The sequence below is a fragment of the Schistocerca americana genome, chromosome 7 (assembly GCF_021461395.2).
Source record: "Schistocerca americana isolate TAMUIC-IGC-003095 chromosome 7, iqSchAmer2.1, whole genome shotgun sequence".
Taxonomy (NCBI): domain Eukaryota; kingdom Metazoa; phylum Arthropoda; class Insecta; order Orthoptera; family Acrididae; genus Schistocerca; species Schistocerca americana.
The window spans coordinates 101,752,122-101,765,297 of NC_060125.1; the positions used below are offsets into that span (position 1 = coordinate 101,752,122).

General features: G+C 42.5%; 1 protein-coding gene across 6 annotated transcripts in view; it reads right to left on the bottom strand.

Annotated features, from left to right (window-relative positions):
• The window catches only part of LOC124622468 (trans-1,2-dihydrobenzene-1,2-diol dehydrogenase-like), a 102,777-nt gene that overhangs the window by 19,639 nt on the left and 69,962 nt on the right, over positions 1-13,176 (bottom strand). For all 6 annotated transcript variants that reach the window (XM_047148174.1, XM_047148173.1, XM_047148176.1 and 3 more), the window contains exon 4: positions 9,769-10,018. In XM_047148174.1, the coding sequence (XP_047004130.1) occupies positions 9,769-10,018 (250 nt within the window). The remainder of the gene's footprint in view (positions 1-9,768; positions 10,019-13,176) is intronic.

Here is a 13,176-nt window from a genome sequence, read left to right on the forward strand (position 1 = left end):
GTCAAGACAGGATTGAACAATGGCTCTGTAGAGTTGCAGCAGTGTAGAGCAGTCTGCACCCCAGTTGGTGTTGCTCAGGCAGCGGAGAGCACTGAGGTGCTGCCAGCAATCAATGGTACCACTAAGCAACACCAGTACTGGAGGAGTAATACGAAATGCAGAACTCATCCGCATACAGAGAAAGGAAGACCGACAACCCTACAGCTGCTGCTAGACTGTTAATAGCCACTAAAAATACAGACACACTCAATACGGAGCCCTGAGGAACGCCATTCTCCTGAATACGGGGGTGGGGGGGGGACTACGGGAGGCACCAACTTGGACACAGAAAGTACGGAGCAACAGGAAGTTTTGGATAAAAATCAGGAGCGAGGCCTGGAGACCCCATGCATACAATGTGGCAAGGATATGATGCCATCAGGTTGTGTCGTATGCTTAATATAAGTCAAAAAAGACAGCAACCAGATGTTGATGTCTGGAAAAGGCTATTTGGATGGCAGACTCGAGGGACACAAGATAATCAGTGGTAAAGTGACTCTGGCGGAAGCCGCCATGACATGGAGCCAGTAGGCCACGTGACTCCAGGATCCAACCAGACTGCTGACACACCATATGTTCCAGCAGCTAACAATGAATATTGGTGAGACTGATGGGCAGATAGCTATCCACATCAAGCAGATTTTTACCGGGTTTTAGCACCGGAATGATGGTGCTCTCCCACCATTGTAACGGAAAGACGCCATCGCTCCAGATCTGGTTGAAGGTGACGAGAAGATATTGCTTATAGTCAGACAAGAGTTGTTTAATCATCTGACTGTGGATTCAATCTGGCCCGGGAGCTGTGTCAGGGCAATGTGCAAGGGCACTGAGGAACTCCCACTCCGTAAATGGGGTATTATAGGGTTCACTGTGGCATGTAGTGAGCGAGAGGACTTTCCTTTCCATGCACCGTATGAGGGTGCGAAAGGCTGGGGGGGTAGTTCTCCGACACAAGAGGCTGAGCATAGCGCTCAGTAAAGTGCACGGCAATCACGTTTGCGTCGGTAGAGAGCACGCCATTGATGTTAATGTCAGGGCTGTTGGGGTCTGGTACCCAAAAGGATGTCTGATCTTCATCCAGACTTGGGAAGGTGACGTATGGCATTCAATGGTCGACATGTACCTCACCCAACACCCCTGTTTCCGTCGCTTCATAAGCACGCGAATGCGGGCACGGAGTCGCTTGAAGGCTATTAAGTGTTCTAGGGAAAGATGCCACTTATGTCGCTGTAGAGCTTGCCGATGCTCTTCAATTGCCTCAGCGACTTCCAGTTACCACCAAGGGTCTGTCTTTCGCCGGGGGCACCCTAGAGAATGAAGGGTCATGTTTTCTGCTGCAGAAAGTTTTGTTGTAGTGACCTGCTCAATCACGACATCAGTGGCACCATGTGGGAAATGTGGGGGAGACTCAATGGTGACAGCAGAGGTGAAGGCTACCCAGTCTGCCTTGTTTAAAGCCCACCTGGGTAGGTGTCCATGGGTATGACGCTGGGGGAGTGACAGGAAGATGGGAAAGTGGGTCACTAACACACAGGTCATCATGTGCTCTCCAGTGGATAGATGGGAGGAGTCCTGGGCTGCAAATTGATAAATCAATGGCCGAGTAACTACCGTTACCCACACTGAGATGTGTGGCGGCCCAAGTATTCAAGAGGCAGAGGTCAATTTGGGACAGTAAATTTTCGACATCTCTGCCATGGCCAGTAAGCACGGTGCTACCCTGTAAGGTGTTATGGGCGATAAAATCTTCCAAAAGTAGGAAAGGTTTAGGGAGTTGATCAGTCAGTGCAGCCAACATGTTCGGGGGTACCGCACAATCTGGAGGGAGATATACGTTGCAGACAGTTATTTCCTGCATCGTCTGTATCCTGACAGCCACAGCTTCAAGAGGAGTTTGAAGGGGCACAGGTTCACTACATACCGAGTTCAGGACGTAAACGCGAACCCCACCTGACACACTATTATACGGTTCTTGTAATATTCCCTGTGGAGGACAGGGGTCCACATTGCCGGGAACCAGGTTTCCTAGAGGGCAATGCAGAAAATGCAGGTGGGTCATTCCAAGTTTATAAGATGATCCCAGCTCAATCATCTTCAATTTTGATGAAATTTGTACAGGCTGTACCTGAGGGCCCTACATGAACTTATGCAAAGTTTCAGGCTCACCTGTAACTTGGTTGAGGTGCTAGAGCCATATTCGTGAAGACCACTTTTACAGAGACCGAAAAGTCGTTAAGAAATCGTCAAGTTTGGCATTCCACTGCTCCTAATGTAAAAGAGCTAGACTCTTGCTTCTGGGTATAATGGTACAATTTTGTGTGCTCTACACACAAATGTTGCAAGTAAAGTTCAGAAAGCAATGAATTTGGCATTATCCCAGTTCAAAGTGGGCAACAAATCATGTCACGAGAAATTTTCACCATAGTTTAACGAGACATAAGTAGTGGAGAAACTGTGCTATGGACCCGGTCTTTTGCCAAACTACTGTCTGTCTGGGTGTTTAGTATACCACAAATTTTGGCCTGGCTTGTGTGTTTAATTACTGAGCTACCATCCCGTAAATTTGCTAAAAAACATGAATTTATCATAATATACCCGTGTTCAAAGTCATGTACCTCAAGATGGACACCTACCACATTACATTCATTAACACCATTCAACAGAGCACATTTTATTCTATTAGAAAAACTTATTTTCATCTTGGTGTCTCTTTGGGTAAGGTGCAAAAAATTCGCCTAAACTACTGACTTTTTTGGTAATTGGAAAATCCTTGCACTGGTCCATGGTGGCTATGTCACTACCAATCTCAAGACTGGTAACGCCATCACCAAGGGGCCACACCCGATAGCCATGCAAGGTCAGCCATGGGTGGATTTCTTTACTGCAGGTTCCCAAGCTTGAAAGTGGGTGTCTAGCACGTTCCCAAGCTGGAATGCGAATATCTAGCAGGTTCCCAAGTCTGAATGTGGGTATATAGCGCGTTCCCAAGCCTTTTTTGGGTCTCTCTGTGGTTCCCAATTCTTCAATTGTTAAATGTTTTAAATTTTTTGCTGATGTCCAAAACTATTGCTTCCAGCAAACTGTATCGTCGCCCCATCACTGAAGCAGCTGGGACTGGATGACTGCAATTATCTGTTGTTCTGCGATCCAGCGTATGTCTCTTCTAGTAGGCCAATGAAATGATTGAGCAGCTCCATGAGGATGTATGAAATTAATCAAGGCATCTTTTTCTTCACATGAAACTTCACAGATATTTCCTATCCACCATTTTCCATCATAAGCACAAGTAATATAATGGCCAGGCTGTAGTTCCTAATGGCAACATGTTTAGTAGCAACTTCAGCATGTCGGTTAACATTTGCTATGAAGGACAATGTATCATTTGATACTCTGTGAATCTTGAGTCGCTTTTCATCAACTGACACAAAATGGTGGTGGTCTCTTGCACCAGACACTGTACATCCATCCTCAAAACGTTTCTCTTGATCAATTTTTGCATATTCAATAATTTCTTTTTTAATATAAATAAATTCAATGCCATGAACATTTTTTTTTTAAATATTCAAACAGATCAGTTGGTGTTCAGATTTGGTTGTCAATTGGGTGTTGAAGGCTAGCTCTTGCTACTAAATGCTTTACTGTGCCCCCAATTCCATCACATGGTGGTTTCCCATGGCTTGTTCTGAAAAAATTCCATTCTGCAGTAATGCCAAAATCTTTTTGATAATGGCAAAGATTTAGGAAGCTCTTAAAATATTTGTACTGTGTTGCAGAACTGTCACTAAAATAATGAATATGCTTAATTTCTTTAAAAATGCACTTAAGGGATTTGATAAAGTACATTAAAAACACATGCATTGCAACTGTGTCATGTCGGAGGCAATCACTGATTATGCAGTAGCTGACACTCTTTAGGTCTTCATTACCTTTGTAGTAAATGACAAATGGACGTATTGTAGCTTGACTATTTTCCCAATGGAATCCCTGCACTGCGTCTTGGACATCAAAGGAGTAATTTTCTGTGAAATCCATTAATATAATCAATTCTCCTGGTTTGAGACCTCCTTTAGTGAACTGCAAATGCTTGCTCTGATGCTTTGCAATGTAGTGGTAAGTAGAAAGGGCCAACAGTTTTGTAACTAATAGTTAATGAATTCTTCAGCTGTAATTTCTCTGGTTTCAAGTGTGTATCTATCAGTGTGAGTCCATTGTTTGAACCGAATCGTATCGTCATGATCAGTATCTGCAAAAGCGCTTTCCAAATATTCATTTAGAGCTTCTTTTCCTGGACATACTTCACAGCGATGAAGCATGCAATCCTTTGTTTCCAAATTACAGACAATTTTGCTCAGTAAAATTTTGTAATCTTTTTTTATTTGGCTATTATAATCTTCTTTTATTGGGCTATGTGCCAACATTAGTTTCACATTGTGATGTATTGCGCAGACACAAACTGAATGTCAACCAGCTGTGCCTACAGTCACACACAACTTTGGCCTTAATTCACAAAAATTGGAAAATCCAATTTCCGGTCCTTTTTTTTTGCGGTACACAACAAACATTTCTTTTAAGCTGCTCAGTAATAAGTATTTCTGTTTTTTAACCTTTTCTCCATCTATCCGTAAAGTAATACAGTCCTTTTTTCCTGGGCAAATCGAACTAAACTCTTCATCATAAAAATGTTCTATCACTCTTACCTTCACATCCTCTGAAAGCTTTTTCCCACATTTACCATTGAGCTGTGCCAATATTCCCTGTTCAGCTTTTAACTTTCTAGCCTTCCTTACCATTCTTTCTGAAACAAAAAATTCTTCCATAGCCTTTTGATAGACCAGCTTTGGGGAACTAAGGTCAAAATTTGAATTTTCTCGTTATTATTTGATATATGTAATTTTTCCTTCAATTCTTGGATCAGCTGAATGTAATCTGAACAACTCAAGCATTGCTTGCTTATGGATGGTTGCTCCAATTCACTGGGATCAAGTCCTCCCACTTCTGCAATTTTCTTAATAATTGCTCCTTCAACTTCATGTATTTTGCCCTTTGCATATCCTTTTGTAATCCTTGCACCAATTCATTGAAATTTTAATGGTGACATTCCAACAGATGTTAAGCTTGTATTAAAATTGTGACCAACATTAGTCTAATCATCTTCATCCGACTGATATGTATCGTCCATTTGTGAATATTTCAGTGTAATTCTTTTCTACAGGAAGGGCACATTTTTAGCTTGATTTAATATCAGACATGGTTATCCTTTTTAGTAGGTCAGGTGCTACTATGTTGATTGAGCACAAGCTTTTTCGTGCAGTGTGGTTTTTCTTGCCAAATGGGCTGCAGCATGATCTTTGCAAAAATTCAAATCTTTTTAGGAGTAAAGCTTCATGATGATTGAAGCATAGTTGAGTATTTTCAGTTGAGCGTAAACCACTCCGTCTAGTAAGTAATTCTTGTTCTTCTAAAGAAAGTTGCTTTACAGCTTTCAGTCCTTTCAAGGCACTATATGTTGTTAAATGGCATGGGCAATCAGTATTTCTGAAACTGCATACATTAACTTGTTCTTCCATTTTAGCAACAACTTGATATGCTTCAGACACTAAAATCTAATTGTCGAGTCCTAAATAAAGAAAAGAAATAAAATTAATAAGCATTCAGCTTCCCCAAAATTATGTAGCAATCTCTAGTACAGTTAAGTGGTTAAATTTAGCAGTGAACTTGTCACAAACAGGTTTAAAAACACTGAATAAACAGCAAAATGAATATTTAAACAATGAAGACACGAGCAACAAAATTCCAAATTTTAGGCGACATTTTTGCACCTTACCCAAAGAGAAACCAAAATGAAAATAAGTTTTTCTAATAGAATGAAATGCGCTCTGTTGAATGGTGTTAATGAATGTAATGTGGTAGGTGTCCATTTTGAGATACATGACTGAACACAGGTATATTTTGATACATTCATGTTTTTTAGCAAATTTACAGGATGGTAGCACAGTAATTAAACACACAAGCCAGGCCAAAATTTGTGATATACTAAACACCCAGACAGACGGTAGTTTGGCAAAAGACCAGGCCCATAGCACACTTTCTCCACTACTTATGCCTCGTTAAACTATGGTGAAAATTTCTCGTGACATGATTTGTTGCCCACTCGGGACATGATTTGTTGCCCACTTTGAACTGAGATTATGCCAAATGTATTGCTTTCTGAACTCTACTTGCAACACTTATAAGTAGAGCACACAAAGTTGTACCACTACACCCAGAAGCAAGAGTCTAGCTGTTTTACATTAGGAACAGTGGAATGCCAAACTTGAGGATTTCTTAACGACATTTCGGTCTCTGTAAAAGTGGTCTTCACGAATATGGCTCTAGCACCTCAACCAAGTTACGGGTGAGCCTGAAACTTTGCATAAGTTCATGCAGGGCCCTCAGGTACATCCTGTACAAATTTCATCAAAATTGAAGATGGTCGAGATGGGAGCCCTAAGACACTTCACATGGAATGACCCAGGTGTAAAGGTTAACAGTTGCCATAGCTCAGTCAGGTGGTGGAAAAAATCGCTGCAATTCCACTGGAGGATGACGTGATCGTGAGACTGGGAAGGCACGAAACACTCAATGAGGTAGTCTACGCCTCAGGGTCACCTGCTGCCACCGAACAGGCTATATCCATTGTGTCTGAGGGTCTGGCAAGATCCAGGTCCTCAGCAGACGCCACAATCTTCATCTCGCCCTCAGACACAGAGCTCGTAGGCAGCGGTGTTGTGGGTGCCACCATAATTCCCTTGGTCTCGGAGGTCTTCTTTCTGGATTTCTCTCGATGATCTTTGGGTTTCTCTGGCTGGGACAGTTTCACTGTTTCAGTCTGCAGGACTGAGCACGATCGTGTAGCCCTACGACCAGATGCTTTTGGGCACTTCAACCACTGGCGGGTGTTATCTTTCCCACTAGCAGAAATGTGGGAAGGGAGTAACCCAAGGGACCCCTTCATAGAGAGAGGAGCCGAAGAATACTTACGCTGCTTCAGCCGAGAAGTGGGGACTGGTGTCCCCGGTGGTTGGGGGGACAGTGTTCCTGAGGTAGGTGGTGTGGGAGCAACAGGGAAGGGGGCAGGTGTAGGCTTCCGGCTCTGAAAGCCGACTGGAACTCGCGGAACTGATGGGGCTACAACTGTTCTCGTAGCAGCAGCATAAAAGAGGAGGTCATAGCCACAGGATGTAGGTGCTCAAATTTCCTCTTGGTCTTATTGTAGGTCAGTTGGTCCAGGGTCTTGTATTCCATGATTTTCCTTTCTTGCTGTAAAATCCTGCAATCTGGTGAGCAAGGTGAATTATGCTCTCCGCAGTTGACACAGGTGGGTCGGGTTCTTTGGGGAAGGAGACCAGACAGCGAGGTCATTAGTCTCATCGGATTAGGGAAGTATCGGGAAGGAAGTCAGCCGTGCCCTTTCAGAGGAACCATCCCGGCATCTGCCTGGAGTGATTGAGGGAAATCACGGAAAACGTAACTCAGGATGGCTGGATGCGGAATTGAACCATCATCCTCCCGAATGCGAGTCCAGTGTGACGTAGATGGGAGGCGAGGCACACGGAGTATTGGGATGGGATGGGATGGGATGGACATTCACAATCTCGACATGCGATGCTGGAAGTATAGCAGGAACGCATATGGCCGAACTACCAGCGCTTAAAACACCGCATTGGGGGAGGGATATATGGCTTGACATCACAGAGGTAGACCATCACCTTGACCTTCTCGGGTAATATGTCAGCCTCGGAAACTAAGATGAAGGCATTGGTGGGAACCTGATTGTCCCTTGGACCCAGATGGACGCGCCAGATGAAATGAACTCCTCGTCACTCTAAGATGGTGTGCAGCTCGTTGTCAGACTGCAAAAGAATGTCCCTGCGGAATATAATACCCTGGACCATATTTAAGCCTGTATGAGGCGTGATGGTAACGGAAACATCCCGTAGCTTGTCACAAGCAAGTAATGCCCGTGACTGGGCAGAGGATGCCGTTTTTATCAAGACTGCCCTGACCGCATTTTGGACAAGCCCTCCATCTCCCCAAACTTGTCCTCTAAATGCTCTACAAAAAACTGAGGCTTCATTGAGACAAAGGAGTCCCCATCAGCTCTCGTACATATGAGGTACCAGGGCGAAGAAGGTTCACCGCCATCCTTAGCCTGGTGTTCCTCCCATGGTGTGGCCAGGGAGGGGAACAATTTAGGATCATACTTCCTTGCATTGTACTGGGACTTGGAATACTTAGAGACTGCTGGCATTTGATCACCAGCAAGTGATGACGTGGTACGCTCCATCGCATGTCATCCACCCTGATGCCACCTACTCAGAGCAGGGCCCCTCCTCATGGGCACACCCAGCCGCAGCAAAGGCCACCTAGCAGGATGGCCATTGCCGGGCGTCCCGTTGCCCCAAGGGTGACAGGCATCTACTCCGTGGCATACGTCGGGAGTTAACGGCGCAGGCATCAGCAGAGCGATCCCTACGTAGTCAGGAGGCTACAACCAACAGGGTACAAAGCGGCCCTGCCACAACGGACTGGCTACCGTGCTGGATATGAGATGCAAAGAATTCCATGGTTCTCATTGGGGCACAAGACGACACTGCATAGTGGGTGGAGGAAAACACAACCAGGAAGGTGCTCTCACTCAAGAGATGGAGGATGAGCAGGACTGCAATGCCACGACGAGAAAGTGGGCTAAAAATCTCAATGCACCACGTAAGACGCCCTTCCCCAACTGGCTCGCTCTTTGGGAAAATTTCGAAAAATGGAGGTCAAACCCTACAGGGGACCATCACATACAAGACTGAAAGGTGTGAGACTCCTTTTAGTTGCCTCTTACAACAGACAGGAATACCTCAGGCCTATTCTAATCCCAGGGCCTGCAGGGGTGGGCACCTAGGGTGGATGCTGGTCACTATAGTGTACTGGCAGGGAAACTCTGCAGAGTTGCCAGAGTCACCTCTGCCATCCCAATTAGTTAGCTGTGTAAGCCACTAATGGATTATGATGATTAGCAGCATATGAACAGGTCGTAAGGATTGCTACCAGCAATAACTGAATGGAAATCACTGGTTCCAACATAGGAGTTACTGCTGCCATCTCCACCACTGCTGCGTAACAACTAAGCAGCAATGTGGTTGACAGAGACTACCAACCAACATCCCAAGCCATCTAGTCCGCCCCTGACATGCTTCCCCTTGGCACAGCTAGGACAAAGGTGGAGGATTTCAGTTCCACATGTTATCTACAGGTTTGTGAGTTCTCATGTCCCAGCCAGGCACTGATGACAATGAAACATGTATTGAGGGTGCCACACTTGCTTACATGGCACCACTGTATGTACATGCAGCACTGTCCAGTGGGTGGGGCCTATTTTGTTTGAAGACACTTAAGAGGACACATTAAAAAGAGAGTCCTTAGTGCATGCTGCTTAATGGTCTCTTTCTTTGTATGCACAGTGCCTTTTACGACAATTATTTAAACAGACCTAGTCGTTCTTTCTAGATATCCTTTGATACTTTTGTTTTCAGTTGAGCTGCTGGCACTGTGAACTCTTATGTTCAGCTACTTCATAAAACTAGATCAGATATGCTCTGATTGGATGCTACTTTAGATGATAAGATCCTGCAAGATATAAAACATGCCTGTCTTTCAATACTACTTCATGCTACTGTAGAATGCAATGAAATTACATACCTTTAAACTGCCTTTGGTCCCAACTATAAATCCTTCATTAGGGAGATACGTTCGAGCATTTGTACTCAGCACTGCTGTTTTACCACCTTCATATGTTAATACACAGGCCATGCTATCATCACATCCAAATTCATTCAAGTGTCCAAGAGCAACAATATTTTTTGGGTGTACAGGACCAAATACGAATATAGCGAGCTGTAGGCAATAAACTGCCAAATCAAGTACAGTACCACGACCAAGCTCCTTTGATCTACAATGAAAAATAATTAAATGTGTTATTAATTTGCACCACACTGGCAATGTGTTAGATGTATTTCAGAATCATATAAATAAAGGTAATCTGCACTCTTACAAGAACTTCAACCATTAAGATGAAGAATTAGTGAACATTGTATGAGAGAGTATTTCTATTTATGGTCTCCACTTTGGTGTAAATGATGTTTGACAAATTCTGAATGGTTGTTGGCTTGATAGCGTATGCTTTAGATTTTGTTTGCTACTACAGAGTTCACCTTTGGCATGTTAGTGTACAAGATGTCCTGAAAGCAGCTAAGTGCTCAATGCAAGCATTTTTGCCTGTGTGTTTACTTATTATGTTTACTAGCTGAGTTCTGGTATTTCATTACTGTGTGTGTGACATGAATTGGTTTCAAAACCCTAACAATATTAAGAAAAGGAAAGTTGCTATTCACCATATAGTGGAGATGCTGAGTCGCAGATAGTCATAACAACAACTGCTTTTTGTTGCACCTATCTGCGACTCAGCATCTCCGCTATATGGTGAGTAGCAACTTTCCTTTTAGTAATATTGTTACATTCCATCTTGTATTTTCCATTGTTTGATTTCAAAAACCTAAGTAATTTCAACTCAAATTCAAACTTGTTTTTGTGTTAATTGTATCAAAGCTCATAAACGTCATGATATATTTAGCATTTTGACCACTGCGTGTTACAGAAAACATATTTCATAACATACCATCAGTTGAAATCTATATATGTGCTACATATAATTTTACTAGTAGTAACCTAATAAAGAAAAAGGGTTCGCCCAAAATTTTAGTGTATATCTACATGTATCATCAGTATAATCACATATTTTTGCAAATTTTTGAAAGAAATGAGTGCTGCACATAACATAGTTCAAAAGAAGTCAGTGTTTATGAGTTACTGTTACTGTAGCATACATTATAACTAACAGCCATGTAACTGGCTCTTCTTACTGATCACCAGACTTGCTGCAGATGTATTCAAAACTTTAGAGAAAACCTCAGTTTTGCTAAAATCAATCTTCCCTAATTATAGTATCTTTATTGGATGGATCATCCAACACTCAACTGGGACAATTACAGTTTTGTAAGTAGCGAGGATGACAAAAATCCTATGAAACACTGCTAAATGCCTTCCCTGAAAACTATCTAGAATGGATAGTTCAGAAGTCTACTCCATGATGGAAACAGGAGACCCAACCTCTTTGGGCAGATCCACACAAACTGAAATTAGTAACCATGAGACAGTCATAGCAACAATGATTACCAAAGTGTGAAGCGGGGCTAAAACAAGTAAAAAGATTTAAATGTTTTGCTAACTAGATAAAGAGGTGATAGAGTCATCATTTAGCTCTGGACAAGAGCAAGTAGGAGAACTGTCGCTCAAGCTTAAATGAAAAGTTGACTATGAACTGTTCAGATATGTATCTAGTACAACAGTTCATGAATGGGAGGGACATTCTACGATAAACAGTCACTATAAAGAAACTTAAAAAATAACAGACTACTACACAATAGATGTAAAATACACACGTGGCTATAAATAGGGAAATGCAATGCATGAATCCTTCAACAATTGCTGTAGCAGAAAATGCAAAAGATGCAACAGTGTTTGCCCAAATATCAGGTGCTACATTGAATTTTCTGTGCACAGCTTCCAGAAATAACAAACACCTAACCCAGTTTTCACAACAATTTCCTGATGTCAAGCAAAAATACTGAAATCAGTAGTTTTCAAATGTTTCTTTAAAGAGGAAAATCCTGCGTCCATCTTAATTCTCACACTACAGCAGCAAAGACGATAGACACAGACATTAGTGTCAATATTGTTGCAAAACAGCTGAAATTATTAAAACCAAGTAAAGCTCCAGGGTCTGATGGAACCTCTATCAGATTCCACACTGAATTTGTGGCTGACTTAGCTTCTTTTTAAACCTTAACGTGCTGTAGATCCCACAAACAAAAAACTATGCCTGGAAGTTTGAAGAAAGCTCAGGTGACACCTATCTACAAGAAGGGCAGCAGAAGTGATGATGTTTGGTTTGTGGGGTGCTCAACTGCATGGTTATCAGTGCCTGTACAAATTCCCAACCTTTTCTCAGTCCAAAAAACTATGCCTGGAAGTTTGAAGAAAGCTCAGGTGACACCTATCTACAAGAAGGGCAGCAGAAGTGATGATATTTGGTTTGTGGGGTGCTCAACTGCATGGTTATCAGTGCCTGTACAAATTCCCAACCTTTGCTCAGTCCAAACTTGCCACTCTCATGAATGATGAGTACAATACAAACGCCCAGTCATCAAGACAGGTGAAAATTCCCGACCCCGCCGGGAACTGAACCTGGGACAGCAGCAGAAATGATCATTTAAACTACTGCCCAATATCATTGATGTCCATCTGTTGTAGAATCCTACAACATACAATGAGTTATCTGTAACAGAATGACCTCGAAGCGAACCAGCATGAATTCTGAAACATTGACCGTGCAAAACCCAACTTGAACTTTTCTCACACATCATCATGAAGGCCATACGCCATGGCAATCAGTTGTGGGCTGTATTTCTTGACATTCAAAAAGAATCTGACAGTAATACACCACAGTTTGTTAATTAACTATCATTATATGGGATATAGAACAAAATTTGGGACTGAATTGAGGATTTCTTAAAGGAGGATGCAACAGGTTTTTTTGCACAGACAGTCTTCGGTAGAAACAGAAGTAATTTAGGCACGCACCACAAGACTGTATTGGGACCCTTGCTGTTCATGTCGCATACTGACAACCTTGCAGATAACATTAATAGTAACCCCAGACCTTTCACTGATTGTGTAGTGGTTATTTATAACAAAATACTGTCTGAAAAAAGGCCTTACAAATATTCAGCGTTGATAAGATTTGTCAGTGGTGCAAAGATTGGCAACTTGTTTTAAAATGAAATTGAATGATCACACAGGCTCAGCCATACATAAAGCAAATAGCATAATTTGGTTTATTGGTAGAATAGTATGGAAATGCAATCAGTCTACAAAGAAGATTGTTTACAAATAATTTGTGTGACACATCCTAGTATTTTGCTCAACTGATGGGACACATACCAAGAAGGACTAACAGGGGATATTGAACATATACACAGAAGGGCAACA